The sequence below is a fragment of the Pempheris klunzingeri genome, unplaced genomic scaffold (assembly GCF_042242105.1).
Source record: "Pempheris klunzingeri isolate RE-2024b unplaced genomic scaffold, fPemKlu1.hap1 Scaffold_57, whole genome shotgun sequence".
In the NCBI taxonomy this organism is placed as follows: Eukaryota; Metazoa; Chordata; class Actinopteri; order Acropomatiformes; family Pempheridae; genus Pempheris; species Pempheris klunzingeri.
In genome coordinates this window covers 122,178-143,416 of record NW_027254961.1, presented here as the reverse complement: position 1 = coordinate 143,416, position 21,239 = coordinate 122,178, and the positions used below count along the sequence as shown (strand labels likewise).

Sequence of the window (21,239 nt, the reverse complement as noted above, 5' to 3'; positions counted from 1 at the left end):
CGCCACTGTGCGTAAAGTCAGCTGGTCTGGTCACATGACAGGAAGTATCCTTCCTCGTTAGTATAGTGGACAGTATCTCCGCCTGTCACGCGGAAGACCGGGGTTCGATTCCCCGACGGGGAGACCTTTTTTTTATTTATCTTTCTTTTCCGAACAGTTGAAAAATAGTTCTCGCCTCAGTTTGTCACGTTCTAACAATAAAAGCTCTGCTCTGTATTGTCCTGCTCATTCCTTTAAGCCTTTCAGTGCCACGGTCAGAGTGCCTTTACTGTGTGTTGCTCTCCAATATGTAGAAGTAAAACACAATAAAGCAATACAAAACACAGTCAGATAAATAAGAGGAACGCTGGAGGACAAGAATGCGATATAAATAAATGCACATATGTCAATGTTACATCATTATCAAAGTACTAATGAAGACATTTTGAACACAAAATGTTCTTTAAGTAAGAAAAGTTAAAGTCCTGATCTAACTGCTGCTCATTTTTATCCACAAAAACGGGGAAACAGCGCCGCCAAAATCCCGCTTGTGGCCAAAAATATATTACATCCGTAGTGATAAGAGCTGCCATAGAGAATGAATGGGAACATCATCACATTCATTCTCTATGGCAGCTCTTATCACTACGGATGTAATATATTTTTGGCCACAAGCGGGATTTTGGCGGCGCTGTTTCCCCGTTTTGGACACCAGCGAGGAAGAGCTGATCATCTGATGGTGTCTGATTGGTTAAACTTATCAAACGGAAGTCTTCTTCATGTCTCCTGGTTCAGTGATGTTAACTGTGTGCTTTTGTCTGTCCTCTGGAGCTGCTGTAACAGCAAACTGTCCCCACTGAGGGGAACTTTAATACTACTTTTAATCACTACTTATACAAATATACAATACTGTGGGCCTTACATTTGTACTAACAACACTCTATGTAAAACTAATTACAGAACACTGGATTTTAATTAGCACTAATAACTGTATGACTAACATTATATTAATAATAAACTGTATCACCTTTATTTGAACTAACTAAGTGACCTGTGAGTGAACTAATAACACTATATAATCAACCATTAGACCCATTTGTGTTGCTAACACTGGAAGCTCAGTTCTTACTGACAATGTATGCACTGTTTTATCCTGCAGGGAGAGACATATTAATGCAATGCACCGCCACAGGGAAGAGCCATACCCCAAAGTTGCTAAAGAGGGGAACAAGCACTGGCCCCAGGTTCTGAAGGGTCAGACACATGACGATCAGGTGGGACGTTTATGGCAAGAAAGCACAAGCACGCTTACATGCACTACTACACACCCCATAAACTACATCTCACACCCAGTACTGGGAGCTCCAGGGACGAGGCTGGTGGGAGGCCGTCATTGTAACAGCAGGATGAGATGGCTGCAGGGGAGGATGCTCTCAGAAAGACTCCATTGTAAGAAGCACACACATGATAAGGAAAGGTCACCAGGGAGGATACTTTGTTTACAGGTGCGGCTGCTGGACGAAGGTGGTGATGCCAAGAGGCTGGGACCAGCCTGTGCACCAACGAAGGGAGGGCCAAGCATAAATCCACGGCTACTCCCCACCTAGTCAACCAATCAAAAATAATTGTATTCTTGCTGGAATGTATATACTGTTACTGCATACGTGTTTCAGGGCTCACTCTGACCTGTTGGCTGCAGACTAACAGCCTGCTGACTGGTGTTCAGAGCTCAGACTGAGTCCTTGATCAAGATCAATACTTATTCACACAGAAAATAAAACACCTTAAATGAGAGAAGTTGCCTGTCCTTCATCGAAAAAAACAAACACACGACACCACTGAGGGATCAATAAACAATATCTAATGTATAAAACTACGTCTACAGGTTCTAACTCAGTCTGTTATTTAACGGTGAACTAGCTAAAGCTACTAGAGGAAGGTTAGCATCAACAGTTCTGTTTGATCTTTGACCAGACCAGCTGAGGGGGTCAGACCAGACCAGCTGAGGCGGGTCAGACCAGCTGGGGGGGTCAGACCAGACCAGCTGAGGCAGGTCAGACCAGACCAGCTGAGGCAGGTCAGACCAGCTGGAGGTGATGGGGGAGAACATGGGGGGCAAAACATCCAGGTGGCTCCTGGAGAAAGATGTTAATGACACCATCCAGCTGCTGAGGAAGGTGGAAGAGGAGACTGACGGAGACTGATGAGACCTTCAGGGACCAGCAGAGACTGTTTTCACCCCAGAGGTCGTGGACTTTAGGGGGAAGCTGCTCCACCCGAGACATCAGAGGGTGATGATGTCAGGACCAGGGAGGAAGGTCAGAGGGGCAGAGCTGATGGAGGAGCTGCCTCCAGCTCAGGAGTGAAGTGTGTTAAAAACAGGAAGATGTTCCAGCAGCAGTCTCCATGGTAACATCCACCTGCGTCAGCCGACAGTTACCTGCTGGTGGAGGAGCAGTGAAGCGACCGGGTGCCTCCAGCAGCACACCTGTTCTACTGATGCTCAACATGTGTGAAGCAGTGAAGGACAGAGATGATAGCAGCACTGCAGCTCCTTCACTGATCACTGATCACTGACTTTCATTACAAACTGACTCCACATTAACTTCACTGACCTCTGAACGGCGCCATTTCAGCCACATGAGTTAAAATCTCACTAAATCTACGTTCCTCCTCAGCCAGCAGCTTCAGGTGCGACTGGAGAGCAGCTCAGAGACAGGAACCCTGGAGCTGCCGGGGGGTAAGAAGCTAGGCTAGGTAGGCCCGCTCCAGCTACCGGGGGAAGGCTAACTGCTCCGGCTACCGGGGGAAGGCTAACTGCCGCGGCTACCGGGGGAAGGCTAACTGCCGCGGCTGCCGGGGGAAGGCTAACTGCCGCGGCTGCCGGGGGAAGGCTAACTGCCGCGGCTGCCGGGGGAAGGCTAACTGCCGCGGCTGCCGGGGGAAGGCTAACTGCCGCGGCTACCGGGGGAAGGCTAACTGCCGCGGCTACCGGGGGAAGGCTAACTGCTCCGGCTACCGGGGGAAGGCTAACTGCCGCGGCTACCGGGGGAAGGCTAACTGCTGCGGCTACCGGGGGAAGGCTAACTGCTCCGGCTACCGGGGGAAGGCTAACTGCTGCGGCTACCGGGGGAAGGCTAACTGCTGCGGCTACCGGGGGAAGGCTAACTGCTCCGGCTACCGGGGGAAGGCTAACTGCTGCGGCTACCGGGGGAAGGCTAACTGCTGCGGCTACCGGTTTAACACGGTGCGGAGCCGCGCCTCAGCTCACTGAGCCTCCAGCACAGCTAACAAACTGCATTTATTACAGGCAGCACTGTTAGCTAGTTAGCTGCTAGCTAGCTGACAGGATAAAGCTATTAAACTGCAGAAATAGCGGCACAACCGCTAAAAGGAGGAGAGAGCTAACAGTGCTAGTCCAGGGTTAAATGTACAAACAGGTGATTAGATGTGACAATGAAGCATAAAGCAGATTTAAAGCTGAAATCACAGACGCTGATCAACAGCACACGGAAGCTCTTACAAACAGGAAATGACGCAACACGCTTACCGTAGGTTTAGACCAATCAGAGGCCGTTTAGGCGGGACCTCAGTATATGAGGGATTCAGGTTTGTGTGAGAAGGCAAACAGGTAGAAAATCAGAGCAGGTGATTTGTATTTATGGACTTTATTGACTAGGATGAGCTGTTTTTACTTCATTGGCACAGTTTAGTTTAATCTGACCGTTTTTAGTAGTAGTGCAAATAAATAACTAAACATTCAAATAGACAAACACACAGTCAATAGTTTCATACAGTAAATAATGAGACTAATTTAGTACAAAAATTGGAAGATGTTCTCCAGCTGTGGAACATACATTTTGAATCTTTAATGTTTTAGGGACGGCTGTTCTGCCTTCATGGTCCTGGACTCTGGGGCTCAGGAGCACCTCTCGTGGGACTACTGGAGGACCACAGAGTCCGTCGTGGCAGAGGTGACCTCTGGAAACCTGTCCACCAGCAGCGCCTCAGGAACCAAGTTTAACAGAGACAGAACCAGTAAGTTAGACTTGTTTCACTGCAGTGAGTCTCAGAGCATCACCCTCTGTACAGCTCCTTCTGCCAGTTCCTCTCTGCAGCGTTCCTTGTTGTGGACCAGACGGACCTCCAGGAGCTGAAGGATGCGAACACCTTCTGTGGTATCTCTCCTGCTAATCCCACCAAGCAGCACATCAGAGACACTGCAGGACGAAGGTGCCGCAGCCCAGAGAGCTGCTGCAGAGGGTTGAAGACGTCCTACATCGTTTCTACCTGGCTGAGGACACCAAGCATGTTCTCCTCTTCAAGGCATCAATGCTGAAAGTGTGGAGGATCCAACGGGTTCACATCCTCAGAGGCTGCCTGAGCGACCCTGTGGTGGGGGAGGGGATCCTCTACAGGTACGGTGGCACCTTGCAGCTGAACTACACAAAGGGTGAGGGAGCTGCTGTACCTGTCTGGATCCCTGTGAGGGGCACCTCTCAGCAGGAAGGCTTCCACAGTCACCGAGCCCAGTGGGTGACAGGCAACCGGGTGTCCTGTGAACTTGTCCAGGCCATGACAGGAGTGGTGCGCTGGAACTTCCAGAGGCTGCTGGACCTGAAGCTGCCTGCTGCCTTTGACCCTCTTTAGTTACCGAGCTGAACGCATGCTAACAGAGACGGGGAAGGACCCAGTCCTGCAGGCAACAAACAGGGACACAGGGGAGGTTTGGACTGGAGCATGTGGAGCCAGGCTGTCGTCCTGTTGTCTTAAACTGGGACAAGAAGAAGACACAGCAGCAGTCCTCCCCCCAGCGTGAAGAGCATCACAGCTGCTGCAGTGGGTCCTGACGCTCAGGTGATCCAGATTAATCACTCACTGCCGCTCCAATCGCAGTGATTGGACGCAGGTGATTCAAATGACCCCCCTGCTGAGCTTCAGACAGGCCTGGTCACCTTGGTAACAAGCAAACAGTCTTTGTCATGATTAATAAATAACTTCACAGTTTGAAATGTGTGATTATTGTGCTGAATCACATGACCACCAGGCTCACTGGTGTTCAAACTGTTTGAGCATTCAATCTCTTTATTGCATCAGAAATGTTTGTCAGACACACACACACTCCCCCACTGATATAGATAGGGAGGACAAAATAATAGGAACATCTGCCAGTACACCTGTACAGTTCAGCAGAACCACAAACTGCATCCTGATAAATGAGCACACAGCTCAATCTACACCTGTTTTATGACCTCCACTGCTTTACTGCATCACACTGCCCCACACTGCATCACACTGCCGCACACTGCCCCACACTGCATCACACTGCCGCACACTGCCCCACACTGCATCACACTGCCCCACACTGCCTCACACTGCCCCACACTGCATCACACTGCATCACACTGCCCCACACTGCCCCACACTGCATCACACTGCATCACACTGCCCCACACTGCATCACACTGCCCCACACTGCATCACACTGCATCACACTGCCCCACACTGCATCACACTGCCCCACACTGCATCAGGCGTAGTGACACACTGGAACAAGAGTGTGTGACTCATCACAACAAGATAATAATCATCATCTTCTTTTTTTAGGCCTCTCGCACTGGATCCATTAAGACAGGAGGCCTTCTTCAGGTCCTGGACCACAAGCACCTTCTGCAGACTGCTGCCCCCACCAGCCTCCTCCATCCTCCTCCATCCTCCTCCATCCCACCACCTGCCAGCACAGCTCCACATATGTGAAGCATCTGACCAAGTTGAAGAACACCAGCTCCCCCCTGAACACCATCTCCTCCCTGAACACCAGCTCCTCCCTGTGTGTGTGTGTGTGTGTGTGTGTGTGTGTGTGTGTGTGTATCTATATATACATATCTATGTAGATCTATATCTATATCTATAGATAATATATCTATATCTATAGATCTATATCTATAGATAATATTTAGATCTATATCTATATATCTAGATCTATAGATCTAGATATATAGATAATATTTAGATCTATAGATCTATATCGATAGATAATATATCTATATCTATATATACACAGATTTACAGTTTGTTTTGTTTCACTAAAGTATTTGACACAAATCCTAACAGTCTCATTATTTTCACATTAGTCCAGAAACATGATCACTGCAGTAACATGGTCTGAACATGGGGTGTTTTCTTTGCCCGTCGGGGGGGTTTGAACTCTGTTCCTCTCTTCCGGTGAATAAAATGTCTCCTGATCACATCCGGTTCAGACGCCTTCAAAATAAGAGCAGGGCAGCTGCCCGTGTGGTCCGTGCAGGTTTCCGTAGTGTAGTGGTTATCACGTTCGCCTCACACGCGAAAGGTCCCCGGTTCGAAACCGGGCGGAAACACTGTTTTGGTGGTTTTTGGTGTCTGGACAAAGTCTCCTGTCACCAGGTGGATTTAGTAAAACCTGAAACCAGCCCAGAGACGGTTTCCTGTCCGATCAGCTGGTCTGCAGCAGGATGTCAGCTTCTTTGTTCTGTTTTATTATGTTCTACTTATACAGGCACCGTTGTTCTGGTTCTCTGCTGCTGCACAGTCCCCCAACGCTTATCTCATCTTATGAGGGTTATTATGGGATGTTCACCCACTGACACCAAAGATGAAATAAAGTGAATCTACAGTCAAAACAGTGAAAATTCATTCATATGATTCCAACGACAACATTTTAAAGACTCTCCACAGAAGTCTGCTTGATAAATAACATAATTTAAGATCATTTAATAGAACATTCTAATGTTTCAGGGCCCTGCTGAGTTCATGGTGTTGAATCAGGGTACAGAAACATCAAAAGCCTGGTTCTGATCAAACTGAGTCCACATGAGCAGTTTTGCATTTTGTGGCGACAAACTGTGAAACATCTGCATTTTACTGGTTCAACTGGACCCAGAAGGAAAAGAAGTCAACGGGAAGTAAAGACAACAAGTTTGAAGACAGGCCGATGAGAATCAGCTGCAGGAGGAAGACGACGGCGACGCTCGACAGCTGAGCAGCAGGACGAGGAAACAGAACAAAGACACTCATCAAGTGTCACGAGGCTCCGAGGAGACGAGTTCACCAGCTGATCAGCTGATTCCTGTTTAAACCACATTAACTGATGCCGTCACTTTAAATCACCAAACAACAAACCTTTAGTCTAAAGTTTTCACTGTTACTGTCAACCTTTTTATGATCTGATAGAACATGTGTTTACTGCAGTATCAGCAGTAAAAGTACTGCAGTATCAGCGGTAAAAGTACTGCAGTATCAGCGGTAAAAGTACTGCAGTATCAGTAGTTAAAGTACTGCAGTATCAGCGGTAAAAGTACTGCAGTATCAGCGGTAAAAGTACTGCAGTATCAGCGGTAAAAGTATCTTCTGAACATCTTAATTGAGAAAGTGAAAGGACTCTGTGCTCCGGTCGGACCGGACTGACCAGTTATTACATCACACACACTCTGTTTCCTTATTTGGGCGTCAGGACGTCCGTCGCTCCTTATTTGGGCTCAAGCTGAATTTCCTGCAGAGTGAAGTCTGATCCTATTGGCTGTCTGACACACACACACACACACACACACACACACACACACACACACACACACACACACACACACTTAAATGCAGAGTCTGTTTTCATGTTTCTAATTTGATTATTTTAACTCAGTTCTTCTTCTTCTGTTCTTTTAAACGCAGAGTCATCGAGTCCAGATACAAACATTGAATCAGACTTTAGTTGTTCATCGGCTTCTTTGCTGAAACGTTTAACATTCATCCATTTCTTTAAAACTCCTCATTTAGCTGTTGAATTAAAAATCTGCTTTTGTTTGAAAGTCAACGGAGCCCACTCAAGGTCCCCTTACTGACCGACGAAGACCATGTGATTCACAGATACATGGAAGTAAAGGGCTGCAGGATTCTGACATTTTATTCTCTTCGTTTTAAAGAGGAAACAAGTTCAGTAGAAAATCAGACGCACAGAAACATACAAACATCTCAGAACCTACACAGTAGGTAAAACACTATGTCCACTTTACTACACGGAAACATCATGTAAACATCATGTAAACATGTAAACAACATGTAAACATCACGTAAACATCACGTAAACATCATGTAAACATCATGTAAACATGTAAACATCACGTAAACATCATGTAAACATCACGTAAACATGTAAACATCACGTAAACATCATGTAAACATCATGTAAACATGTAAACATCATGTAAACGTCACGTTAACACTTTCAAGTGTTCGTATTTACACTCAGATGCACTAAACTCTACAGTCGGTGGATCTGAAGCAGGTCTCTCTGAGGACTTTGGTCTTCGGGACGTTTCGCTGCCGGAGGTCTGAGTTCTGAGCGTCTACGGTGGCCGAGGAGGCTCAAGGTGAACCGGCAGAACCAGGAAGTCACAGAAACACGACGTGTTTCACCTGAGGGACGCTCTGACCTTTGACCTCCAGGACGGTCCGATGAAGAGGTCAGGGGTCTTTCGGTCCGGGGGGGGTTAGCAGATGTGGGGGGAGGGAAGCTCCGACTGGGGGGGCGCCGTCGACGAGGAGCAGGAGGAGGAGTAGAGGTGGGGGGACGGCGAGGAGGTGAAGACCTGCGACAGGGACGAGGGGGAGGTGAGGCAGGGGGAGGCGGCCACGTTGAGGGAGGACAACGAGGAGGAGGGGGGAGTGGGAGGGGGGGAGTAGGCCGGGGGTTTGCCGATCCTGTCGGCCCTCCGGTCCCGCTGCCTCTGGTGGATCTTGGCGTGTCGCTTGCGCTCGTCGCTGCGGGCGAACTTGCGTCCGCACTCAGAGCAGGCGAACGGCTTCTCGCCGGTGTGCGTGCGGATGTGCGTGGTCAGGTGGTCACTGCGGCTGAAGCTGCGCATGCAGATGCGGCACTGGAACGGCTTCTGGCCCGTGTGCACGCGCATGTGACGCGTCAGTTCGTCGGAGCGGGAGAAGCGGCGGTCGCAGCCGTCGGCGGGGCAGGCGTACGGACGCTCGTGCGACGGCGTCTTGCACTGCCGGCCCGCGGGGGACTTCCGGATCCGGCCGGACTTGGCGAGGGCCGCGTAGGCGGGGATGGAGGCGGAGCTTTGAGGCTGCGTCTGGATCTGGGTGGAGAAGGCCTTGATGGCGGAGAGCGGCGTGAGGGGGGGCCGCTGGGGGTTCAGGCTCTGCGGCAGCACGGGCTTCTGGTCCGCGGACGGGTCGAGCTCGCCGCCCTGCGGCCCCTGCGGCAGGAGGTAGTCTGGGAGCATCGGCACCGCCAGGGACGGGGGCCGGAGGCCGGGCCCGGAGGCGGACGTGGGGTAGGCGGGAGGGGGGCCCTGCGGCAGGAAGGCCTGGGGGGCCGCCTGGGAGTCGACGGCTGTGAGGAGGAGGTCGGCGCCGGCGGGGGCGGTGGTGTACGTCGGCGTCGTGGAGAAGACCGAGGTGACGTCACCGCAGCCGACCTGGACGCAGCTCAGCTGGGATGGCGGCGATGATGACGTCACCGATGACGTCACCGACGATGAGGAGGGGCTGGAGGCCGCAGAAGGAGCCGCCATGCTGACCAACCCCGTGAAGAGGCTGAGGAGAGGCTCCGCCCACAGGCCAGCAGACGCCGCCGGCTCAAAGGTGAAGCGGCCGCTGTAGGCCAGAGGGGGGAGGCGGGGGGTGAGGGGGAGACTCTGCAGGTCCTGGAGGTCGGACAGGAGGTCTGAGGGGGCAGAGAGACGACACCTGGTTACCTGCTGAACACACCTGAGCCCTGCTCTCATGTGATTGGCTGCAGGGGGTCAGCTGACACATTTAACTCTGATTCTTTCAACAAACTTCATTTTAGGACAAAATGACTAAAATAAATTGTTTAATTACAACAATCAATATCTGGTTCATTGATCAGCTGATCTGTTGTTTCTACACATTTCACGTTACTATCAAACATTTAGAATAATATAAAATAATATACAATGTAAAACATTTAGGAGGCTTTGATGTGAACTTGTTCAAACAGCCCCCCCCCCCGGGCACCCTACAGCCCCCCAGCACTGCCCGCTGCTCACCTCCGTACTCCCCGGGCTCCCCGCCCAGCAGCCCGGCTCCCTCCGCCAGCAGGGAGCCTCCGGCCGCGGCGTTCTGCAGCAGCATGTGCAGCTCCTCCAGCTTCGAGTAGCCGTCCAGCGGGGAGAGGGGCGGCACGAAGCCGGCCAGAGGGTCTGAGATCTGCAGGGCGGAGAGCAGCAGCTCCGCTTTGGTCGCTGCCATCTCTCTGGAGGACGGGAGGGGAGAGGCGGCGGCGGCGGAAGGGGAGCTCAGCGGCTCCCGGGGCTCCGGAGCGCCGGGCTGTTGCTGCAGGGGGACCGGGCCGGTGTCCGCTCCTGAACCCGGAGAAGAGGCGCTCTGGCCGGGCTGACTGTGCCGCTGCCGCTCGGAGGAAGCCAATGCTGGAGGGGGCTCAGGTGTCTTGGGGGGTCATCGGGGACAGTAAACAACATGAGAAGTGCTTCCGGCGGGTGTTTCCACGTGCGGCCGGTGTCCACCTGAACTTGAGCTTCAGTCCGGTTCCCTCAATGAGGATTCCCGCTTTATAAAGACTCCTGCGTGACGTACGTTCCCAAATATGGCGCGGAGGAAGCCCATATTTGGTCCGAGCGGGAAGCCTGCAGCCCGGCAGCGTCCGGACACGCGGCGCCCGCTTCTGCTCTCCGTGCTGCGGCTGTTGGAGCGTGGCGGATCCGGTCTGGTCCGGGACTCGGTCCGGCTCGGGGGTGGGGGGGCGCCCGTCGGCCGGTAAACGGCGCTGAGGGCGCGCGGCCAGCCGCCATGGCCGGAAGCCCCGGGGACACGTCACAGCTCGGAGGCGTTCCTTCGGCTCACGTCACATGGATCACGTCCAGCTGCGTCATCACTTCCGCTGACCTTATTTGGGTTTTTCCTGCAAAACACACCGCCAGGAGTTAAAGTACTGAGCAGAGGTAGTTAAAGTACCAGAGGTAGTTAAAGTACCAGAGGTAGTTAAAGTACTGAGCAGAGGTAGTTAAAGTACTGAGCAGAGGTAGTTAAAGTACTGTAAGTACTGCAAGCTATCTCTTCTCTTTGGTTCAATTACATTTTGTTTTCTTTTCTATTTGTTTCTCTGTGTGAAGTAAAAGTGTCACATTAGTTACAATAAATCTATGAAGTAACAATATTGATTATGTAAAAATATCATCATTACCAATAATATACTATAATATGAAATAATATAACAGAATATAACACAACAATATAATATAATATAATATAACATAATATGATATAACATAATATAACATAACATAACATAACATAATATGATATAACAACATAATATGATATAACATAATATAATATAACATAATATAATATAATATAACATAATATAATATAACATAATATAACATAACATAATATAACATAACACAACAATATAATATAACATAATATGATATAACATAACATAACATAATATAATATAACATGATATAATATAATATAACATAATATAACATAACACAACAATATAATATAACATAATATAACATAATATAACAACATAATATAATACAACATAATATAACATAACACAACAATATAATATAACATAACATAATATAATATAACATAACATAATATGATATAACATAACATGATATGATATAACATAATATAACATAACATAATATGATATAACAAAAAATATGATATAACATAATATAATATAACATAATATAATATAACATAACATAATATAACATAACACAACAATATAATATAATATAACATAATATATAATATAACATAATATAATATAACATGATATAATATAACATAACATAACATAATATAATATAACATGATATAATATAACATAACATAATATAACATAATATAACATAACATAACATAACATAATATAACATAACATGATATGATATAACATAATATAATATAACATGATATAATATAACATAACATAATATAACATAATATAACATAACATAACATAACATAATATGATATAACATGATATAATATAACATAACATAATATAATATAACATGATATAATATAACATAACATAATATAACATAACACAACATAACATAATATAACATAACATAATATAATATAACATAACATAACATAATATGATATAATATAATATAACATAACATAATATAATATAACATAACATAACATAACATAATATGATATAACATAATATAATATAACATAACATAACAACATAACATAACATAACATAATATAACATAACATAATATAATATAATATAACATAATATAAAACAACATAATATAATACAACATAATATAACATAACACAACAATATAATATAATATAACATAACATAATATAACATAATATAATATAACATAACATAATATGATATAACATAACATAATATAATATAACATAACATAATATGATATAATATAACATAATATAATATAACATAACATAACATAACATAACATAACATAATATGATATAACAACATAATATGATATAACATAACATAACATAACATAATATGATATAACAACATAATATAATATAACATAACAATATGATATAATATAACATAATATAACAACATAATATGATATAACATAATATAACATAACATAACATAACATAATATGATATAACAACATAATGTGATATAACATAATATAACATAATATAATATAACATAACATAACATAATATAACATAAAGCAGCGCCCCCTGCTGGATGACAGATATGGAGTCATTTAAACTATTTGCACACTACATGATGTATTTCTACATGAAGTATTTCTACACAAAGTATTTCTACACGAAGTATTTCTACATGATGTATTTCTACATGAAGTATTTCTACACAAAGTATTTCTACACGAAGTATTTCTACACAAAGTATTTCTACACTAAGTATTTCTACACTATGTATTTCTACACAAAGTATTTCTACATGAAGTATTTCTACATGAAGTATTTCTACACTAAGTATTTCTACATGATGTATTTCTACATGATGTATTTCTACATGAAGTATTTCTACATGATGTATTTCTACATGAAGTATTTCTACACTAAGTATTTCTACACTAAGTATTTCTACACTATGTATTTCTACATGAAGTATTTCTACATGAAGTATTTCTACACTAAATATTTCTACATGAAGTATTTCTACATGAAGTATTTCTACACTAAGTATTTCTACATGAAGTATTTCTACATGAAGTATTTCTACACAAAGTATTTCTACATGAAGTATTTCTACATGAAGTATTTCTACATGAAGTATTTCTACATGAAGTATTTCTACACAAAGTATTTCTACATGAAGTATTTCTACACAAAGTATTTCTACATGAAGTATTTCTACACTAAATATTTCTACACGAAGTATTTCTACACGAAGTATTTCTTCATGAAGTATTTCTACATGATGTATTTCTACATTAAATATTTCTACACTAAGTATTTCTACATGAAGTTTTTCTATACTAAGTATTTCTACATGAAGTTTTTCTAAGTACTTGTACCAGTCACTATAATAAAGCAGTACCACCACAGAGTAGAAGTACTGTGATATAAGTAACAGTACTACTACAGTAAAACTCCTGATTATTGATCCCTGGAGTTTTAGCCTGTGATAACAGATCATCACTGATTATTGATTATTGGCTTAGTTCCTGTATTAAAGCGCCACCAATCAATAATCAGGACCTCTGACTAAAAGGCTCAGTGGAGGATGCGGGCATCGATCCCGCTACCTCTCGCATGCTAAGCGAGCGCTCTACCATTTGAGCTAATCCCCCGGTTCACTGGCAGGAAGTCATTATCGATATTTACCTGCTGACTATGACGCAGTCACCTGTGTCTGACCGCCGGCAGCTGATTGGCTGACCGGCAGGAAGTGGGAGCGCAGGAGAAGCAGGTTGTTTCACGGGGAGGAAATAACCGATCCCCACAGAGACAGACCTGATGGATCCTCTCTAGACACACCAGACTCCACTGACAAAAACATTACTTTTACTCAGGAGCTGCTGCTCTGCTGCTGCCTCCATCCCTCAGTGTGTTTGTGTTACTGTGAGACTTTGGTGTTTTAAAGGGTTCATTCAGATGCAACACAATATTTGTTTAACACACAATAACACAAACACACTGACTGATGCAGGCAGCAGCAGACCAGCAGCTCCTGAGTCCTGTGAGCTAAAATCCCTGTTTTTGTGAATGTAGTCTGGTGTGTGTGTTGTGGCTAAACCAAAAGGATCTTCCAGTCGGATTCCAAATGAACTTCACATCTTCTGTGGTCATTTTATGCTTTTTAAGCTTTTGATGTTATATTTAGCGCCATTGTAATTCTGTGGTCAAGTTAATAATTAATATGAAATGTCTGGTTACGCTTTCAAAATAAAACTTCCTGGGAAACATTTCAGGTGAAGGTCGCAGTTATGTTGGGTTTAGGTGATGATGACTTGGGTCAACATGAGTACAATAACTACTGAAAATATAGTTTCCGTTTGGTTGTGATTCAACACTACTTCATCTGTGTGATGTTCATGTTTCATGACTGAGTCTGTGTACATGAGAACTGTCCTTAGAAAGGCATCATTTGGTGAGTTACTGTACCGTCCTCTGGTGCGTGTGTGTGTGTGTGTGTGTGTGTGTTACGAATTACGATGTAGGCAACAGAGAATTGCTAGCAGTGAAGTTGGCCCTGGAGGAATGGAGGCTGGAGGGATCTTCACTTCCATTTGTGGTGTGGACAGACCACAAGAACTTGTCCTATATTCAGAGTGCCAAGCGCTTAAACTCTCGTCAAGCCCGCTGGGCATCATTCTTCAGTCGTTTGGACTTCACTCTCTCATACCAACCTGGGTCGCGGAATGTTAAACCGGACGCTCTTTCCCGCCAGTTTTGTTCTGAGGAGACCACCCAAGCCGCTGTCACTTGGGACATTGAGACAACAGTCCAACAAGCCCAGTCCCAGCAGCCAGATCCCGGGGGAGGTCCTCCCAACTGTCTGTTTGTCCCAGACTCTGTTCGTTCCCAAGTATTGCGATGGGTCCACACCTCCAAATTTGCGTGTCACCCAGGCATTAAGAGGACCTTATCCTTGGTCAAGAGACATTTTTGGTGGCCCACCGTGGACCAAGACACCAGGGATCATGTGTTGGCCTGTACCATCTGTGCCAGGGGTAAGAACACTCACACTCAACCCGCCGGTCTACTCAGGCCCCTTCCAATTCCGGGTCGGCCGTGGTCCCGCATCGCCTTGGATTTCGTCACCGGTTTACCTCCCTCCATGCAGCACACTGTCATACTGTCATACATACTCTAAGTCTGCTCACTTTATAGCCCTGCCCAAGCTCCCATCTGCCAGAGAGACTGCGGACCTCCTTACCACCCATGTTGTTCGTTTGCACGGGATCCCTCTGGACATCGTCTCCGACCGCGGACCCCAATTCATTTCTCAGGTTTGGTGGGTTTTTTGCAAGGGGTTGGGGCAACAGTCAGTCTCTCTTCTGAATTTCACCCACAGACTAATGGACAGACCGAGAGGGCCAACCAGGACCTGGAATCTGCCTTACGCTGTGTGGTGGCAGCCAACCCCAGCTCCTGGAGTACTTACCTGCCATGGGTGGAGTATTCACACAACTCCCTGATCAGCTCTGCCACTGGACTGTCACCTTTTGAGGCCTCTCTGGGCTATCAGCCCCCTCTGTTTCCTTCCCAGGAGGAGGAACTGACTGTGCCCTCCATTCAGCACTACTTATGCCGCGTTTCCACCGGCTCGACTTGGCCCTACTCGACTCGACTCGGTACGCTTTAGGTAGCGTTTCCACCGGCCCTAGTACCTGGTACCGGGTACTACTTTAGTACCTCCTCCTCTGGTTCCCAGCGAGCTGAGTCGAGCTGACAATGCGACGTCACCAGACTGCAGGCCTCTGATTGGCCACCCGCCCGGATCATTGATGACCACCCTGCTTACACGATTCGCCACCTCCTGGACGTCCGACGGCGAGGCAGGGGTTTGCAGTACTTGGTCGACTGGGAGGGGTACGGCCCCGAAGGGCGATCCTGGGTGCCCAGACGCCTTATTTTAGACCCCAACCTGGTGAAAGACTGTTAGGACTGTTAGGATCCTGTATTTTCCCCTGTTTTCCCTGTACTTTTCCCTCATGTGTGTTTGTCTCCCTCTGTCTGTACCCGGGGCGGAGTCGAGGAGGTTACTCACGGTCATTCCACACACACACCTGCAATAATCACACACCTGTTTCAGATCAGCAACCAGCCACTCACACCTACCCTGCCTATCTAACCCAGCTCCTTTCACTTCCTCACTGCCAGATTGTCCGTTTGCTATGGTGCACTTCAGGCTCTTCACTCAGCGATTCAGTGATTATTCTTGCTCCTCGTCTCTGCTCCGGTTTTTGTCTCCCTCTCCCGTCAGCTCCCCCTGGTCTCCGTCCCGGTCCTACTCCCTGCCTCTCCAGCCTGCCTACCCTGGTCCCTTTCACGTTCCTGCTTCTGGTAGTGTACTATTAAATTTGTTTGTCTTCAAACTAGTCGTGTCCTCTGTGTGTGTGTGTGTGTGTGTGTGTGTGTGTGTGTGTGTGTGTGTGTGTGTGTGTGTGTGTGTGTGTGTGTGTGTGTGTGTGTGTGTGTGTGTTCACCTGCTTTATAAAGATCATGATGAATCCTGCAGCAGAAATAGAACAAAGCTGAGATGTGTCGGTATGTGACAGCAGGCTGCAGGAATACCAGCCAGGCTGCATTTAGACTGTGAGCACACACACACTCTCTCACACACACACACACACACATTGCTGGAAGTTTCCGTCGGGGTGTGTGTGTGTGTATATAAACAGCTGAGAGGAAGGACAGCAGACAGACAGACCACTGGACTCCAGACTGAAGCTGCTGCTCTGAACCCAGACCTCCTCCGCCTCAGACAGGATGTTGTGTCCCAGCGTCTTCCAGCCGTCCCCCGTCCTCACGCGGCCTTTCCTGGACCCGCACTGGCCCGTCCGCAGCCTGTGGCCCGAGAGCCGGCCGCTGCTCTACCACGTGGAGCGGGAGATGATCCGCCACATGCTGGAGCTGCGGCAGAGCGTGGAGCACATGGACCGGCTGCACCAGAGGATCTTCGAGGAGATCGACCGGAGCTCGTCCTCCGCGGGCGTCTTCAAGCCCGTCGCCTTCCGGGATTTGAGCCGGGACGACGGCGGCTTCGGCCTCAGCCTGGACACCGCGGAGTTCTCCCCGGAGGAGCTGTCGGTCAAACAGGTGGGGAGGAAGCTGAGGGTGAGCGGCCGCACGGAGAAGAAGAAGGAGGACGAGAAGGGCTCGTACTCCTACAGGTGTCAGGAGTTCAGGCAGGAGTTTGACCTGCCGGACGGCGTCGACCCCGAGACCGTCACCTGCTCGCTGGTGGGCGGCCGGCTGCAGATCCAGGCGCCGCGGGAGAGAGCGGTGCATGATGGGAAGGAGAGGGTGGTCCCCATCAGCCTCACCTCGGCCCCCGCCATCACTTCCTCCAGCGGGGGGGCGGCAGAGGGGAGCAGCTCCTCCTCAGAGAAAAACTGAACAGAGTCCTCTCTGTTCGGCCATCTTTGTAGTTTTATTGTCTCCATTAACTCTTTATTTCTTTCGTCTGCTTCTGTTTTTTAGTCTCATGTTTCAGACGAAACCTTCCCGCCGTAAATATTCTCTCTTTATTGCTTATTAAACTATTTCAACAACAACTTTTGGATTTTTAATCTTATGTTTTTGGGTGGAAATGGAACTTAAAGTGAACTCTGCTGTTCAGCAGGAGCACTGAAGTTATTCAGCTGATAATTATGATTAATGGTGACGCGATCGCTCATCATTAGAAGATTATTGGTCTTTTTCACATAAACTGAGGCTTTATTGTCATATTATGACTCTTCTTGTCATAACAGACCTTTTTTCTTACAGATTTATTCTGACTTCATTCTCAGAAATGATCTTCAGAACTTTCTCTCGTATACATTATCTTATTTTATTCTGATTTTAGTTCGATATATAATCTGTTATTCATTACTTCTTTTATTTTCTATACATTTCTTCTTACTGTATCTCTGCTCAGTAAAAGTTTATCTTACTTTCTATTTAACTTTATTGCAGCTCATAAATATGTAACATCTCAGATGTAGAACATAGAAAGAAATCGACTATTTGCTGATTTTGATTATTCTCCTAAAAGCGACTTTATTCTAAAACAAGTTGGAACAGTTTGGCTTTTGCCAAAATAAGATGCATCTTTACTTTCATGCTAAAATTTGTCCTTTGTTTCCCGTTTCCGTCATTTTCAACTTCATTCTGACATAAAAACTTGAAAACAGCAACAACCAACTTTTTACTTGCAACTTCATGTTTTTTTCTAATAAAATACTTTTAAACCAGCTGCAGTAAACATGTCAACAAATAAATATCTTCCTGTTACTGATGTAAACAAACTTTTAACAGCATCATAAAATATTCATCCTTTTGTTTAAGCAGCCGTTTTATGGCACTCTTCAAACACACCAGACTCTATTGACAAAAACAGGGATTTTAGCTCAGAGAACACAGGAGCTGCTGGTCTGCTGCTGCTGCCGCCTCGATCGGTTTGTTTGTTTGTGAGAGTGTGTGTTTAACACATATTATGTTGGATCTGAACAAACCCTTCAAAACACCAAGTTACACAAGAACATGAACTAACTGACGGAGGCAGCAGCAGAGCAGCAGCTCCTGTGTCCTGTTCTCTAAAATCCCTGTTTTAGTGAATGTAGTCTGGTGTGTGTGCTGTTTGTGGTTAAACCAAAAGGATCTTCCAGGTCTCTCTCTGTAGGGATCCTTTCCATGATGCTGTCACACACTTAGAATAACACTCTGAGCCTGTCAGTGTTACACTAGTTTCTGCCAGACTTGGTGGGAATTATGAGAATAAACACAGGACACCAGTTTTCCCCTTTCTTTGTAAAATAATTCTCAATAAACTTAATTTATTCACAAACTGCTTTTCAAATTGCCATGTTGTCATTGTTCTTTTTTTAATCACATACAATAAAAAACATTTCTAAAAGACAAGAGATGTCCGAGTCTCTCCGCTAACTTTGTACACGACTGCTCCTCCGTTCACCGTCTCGAAGCGTACTTTATTTTTTTCACCGCCAGTTCCTCGTCACGCTCAGACATCAGATTAGAAATATTAAGAAAAAACAGCAGAAAATAATGAACAGAGGGACTAAAGACCGAACAGCTACAGAACACGCTTCCTTCTCTGCTCCGCACTTTAGTCTTTTCCTTTTTTCTCCTCTTTAATGTCTTGATTTACAGAATAATAGAAGAATGTGTTCAGTTAAGGCTCGAGTCAGGTGATGGAGCGCCGGACAGACAGGAACCGACCAATCAGGGAGAGGGGCGGGGAGCTGGTGGGTGGTCATGTGATACAGGTGTTACAGGGACACTGTGTGCGTCTGTGTGTGTGTGTGTGTGTGAGAGTGTGTGTGCGTCTGTGTGTGAGTGTGTGTGTGTGTGTGTGTGTGAGAGTGTGTGTGTGTGTCTGTGTGTGAGTGTGTGTGTGTGTGTGTGAGTGTGTGTGTGTGTGTGTGAGTGTGTGTGTGTGCGTCTGTGTGTGTGTGTGTGTCTGTGTGTGTGTGTGTGAGTGTGCGTCTGTGTGTGTGTGTGTGTGTGTGTGTGTGAGAGTGTGTGTGTGTGTGTCTGTGTGTGAGTGTGTGTGAGTGTGTGTGTGTGTGAGTGTGTGTGTGTGTGAGAGTGTGTGTGTGTGTGAGTGTGTGTCTGTGTGTGTGTCTGTGTGTGTGTGTCTGTCTGTGTGTGTCTGTGTGTGTGTGTGTGTCTGTCTGTCTGTGTGTGTCTGTCTGTGTGTGTGTGTCTGTCTGTCTGTGTGTGTCTGTGTGTGTGTGTGTGTTACTGTCTTCAATGTAAGTTTGGACAGTCTCTAGCTGATAGCATGTGATGCTAACAGGTTAGCTCATAGCCATCTTTAGCCTCACCTTAAAGGAGTAGTTCAACATTCTGGCTAAAGGGTCTTGTTCTCTTCCTCTCTCAAAGTGAGAAGTTCGTATGAATAACAATCTCACATCTGTGTGCTGAGTAGAAGTCCACAGTCAGGATGCGGTTAGCCTAGCTTAGCATAACAGCTGTTCTCTAAAGCTCTCCAGTTAACACACGCCTTGCAATGCTACCATAAACATGCTAACTCTCTGCAGCCATGTTTACAAATTCACTTATTTAAGCTCATTTAGCATTTGCTAATCAGCACTAAACAAAGCTGACGCTGATGGGATTTTAATTTTGAGGTCAGAAGATCACCAACGCTCTTACAAAAGAGAAATCTTAACTTTGCAATGAAAAACCACCCAGTAAGTGACGACTTAAACTCCCTGTTCGTCAGTGGAGTGTGTTAGAAGAGAGCGACATGGTGGCTGTTTCAACAAAAAGGGATCTTACAGGTCTGTCTTATTAAGGAAAGGATCCCTACAGAAAATCACCTGTGAGATCCTTTTGGTTTAACTGGATAACAGCAGTTATATTGCCTTCTTCAAACACACCAGACTCCATTGACAAAAACAGTAATTTAACACAGGCGCGGCTGGTCTGCTGCTGCCTTCATCACTTAGTGTGTTTGTCTTATTGTGTGTTAGATAAATATTCTGTTGGATCCAAACTGACCTTTAAAACACCAAAGTCAGATAAAAACACAAACTAACTCCCTGATGGAGGCAGCAGCAGACCAGCAGCTCCTGTGTTAAATTACTGTTTCTGTCAATGGAGTCTGGCAGCTTTGTTACACAAATAGTGTTGGATCTGAACCCTTCAAAAAACAAAACAAAACCACACTAGTCACAGTTGAGGTGATCTCCTGGGCCAGTTCAGAAACCTTTTGTTCCTTACAGTCATTCTGAACCCAAAATATGTAAAGCTGGGGACCAGGTTTAAAAGCCCTCCTTTAATCTGGACTTTTTAATCTGGAGCATTTAAGTGAGAGACTGAGATCATTCTGAACTTCCCCCTCCAGAAAAGGCTGCTGCCTTCCTCAAAATGTTGAACTGTCCCTTTAAGACTTTCCGGCAGGGAGTCGTGACGATAAAAACACTGAACAGAAACAATCACAAACAGTTTTAGACCCTCGGACACTAAAACAACCTTTTACAAAGTGACCCGGCTGCTGATGTTCCGACAGATCAGGTCTGATC

At 46.0% G+C, this 21,239-nt stretch overlaps 2 protein-coding genes and 3 non-coding genes across 5 annotated transcripts; 3 read left to right on the top strand and 2 right to left on the bottom strand.

The window, feature by feature from the left end:
* The first annotated feature begins 51 nt into the window (after positions 1-51).
* Positions 52-123, top strand: trnad-guc (transfer RNA aspartic acid (anticodon GUC)). Its single transcript has one exon. It is a non-coding gene; the product is annotated as a tRNA-Asp (tRNA).
* Positions 124-6,286: 6,163 nt separating this feature from the next.
* trnav-cac (transfer RNA valine (anticodon CAC)) lies at positions 6,287-6,359 on the top strand. The gene has a single exon. It is a non-coding gene; the product is annotated as a tRNA-Val (tRNA).
* Positions 6,360-7,616: 1,257 nt separating this feature from the next.
* On the bottom strand, positions 7,617-10,522 carry LOC139224792 (early growth response protein 1-like). The gene is made up of 2 exons (XM_070856111.1): positions 10,041-10,522; positions 7,617-9,694 (listed from the first exon to the last, which is right to left on the bottom strand). Exons 1-2 carry the CDS (start codon positions 10,240-10,242, stop codon positions 8,502-8,504), a joined length of 1,395 nt encoding a protein of 464 aa, XP_070712212.1. The 5' UTR covers positions 10,243-10,522; the 3' UTR covers positions 7,617-8,501.
* Positions 10,523-13,756: 3,234 nt separating this feature from the next.
* Positions 13,757-13,829, bottom strand: trnaa-agc (transfer RNA alanine (anticodon AGC)). Its single transcript has one exon. It is a non-coding gene; the product is annotated as a tRNA-Ala (tRNA).
* A 3,092-nt stretch (positions 13,830-16,921) lies between these two features.
* LOC139224789 (heat shock protein beta-11-like) lies at positions 16,922-17,751 on the top strand. Its single transcript, XM_070856107.1, has one exon. It carries the CDS (start codon positions 16,975-16,977, stop codon positions 17,602-17,604), a length of 630 nt encoding a protein of 209 aa, XP_070712208.1. The 5' UTR covers positions 16,922-16,974; the 3' UTR covers positions 17,605-17,751.
* Positions 17,752-21,239: the final 3,488 nt, after the last annotated feature.

What these genes read in the sequence shown, in the direction of transcription:
- LOC139224792 (XM_070856111.1), bottom strand. Translation starts at nt 10,242, where the DNA reads ATGGCAGCGACCAAAGCGGAGCTGCTGCTCTCCGCCCTGCAGATCTCA. An exon ending in GGAGCCCGGGGAGTACGGAG is followed by an intron (nt 9,695 to 10,040) that starts GTGAGCAGCGGG and finishes CTGCCCCCTCAG; the next exon opens with ACCTCCTGTCCGACCTCCAG.
- LOC139224789 (XM_070856107.1), top strand. Translation starts at nt 16,975, where the DNA reads ATGTTGTGTCCCAGCGTCTTCCAGCCGTCCCCCGTCCTCACGCGGCCT.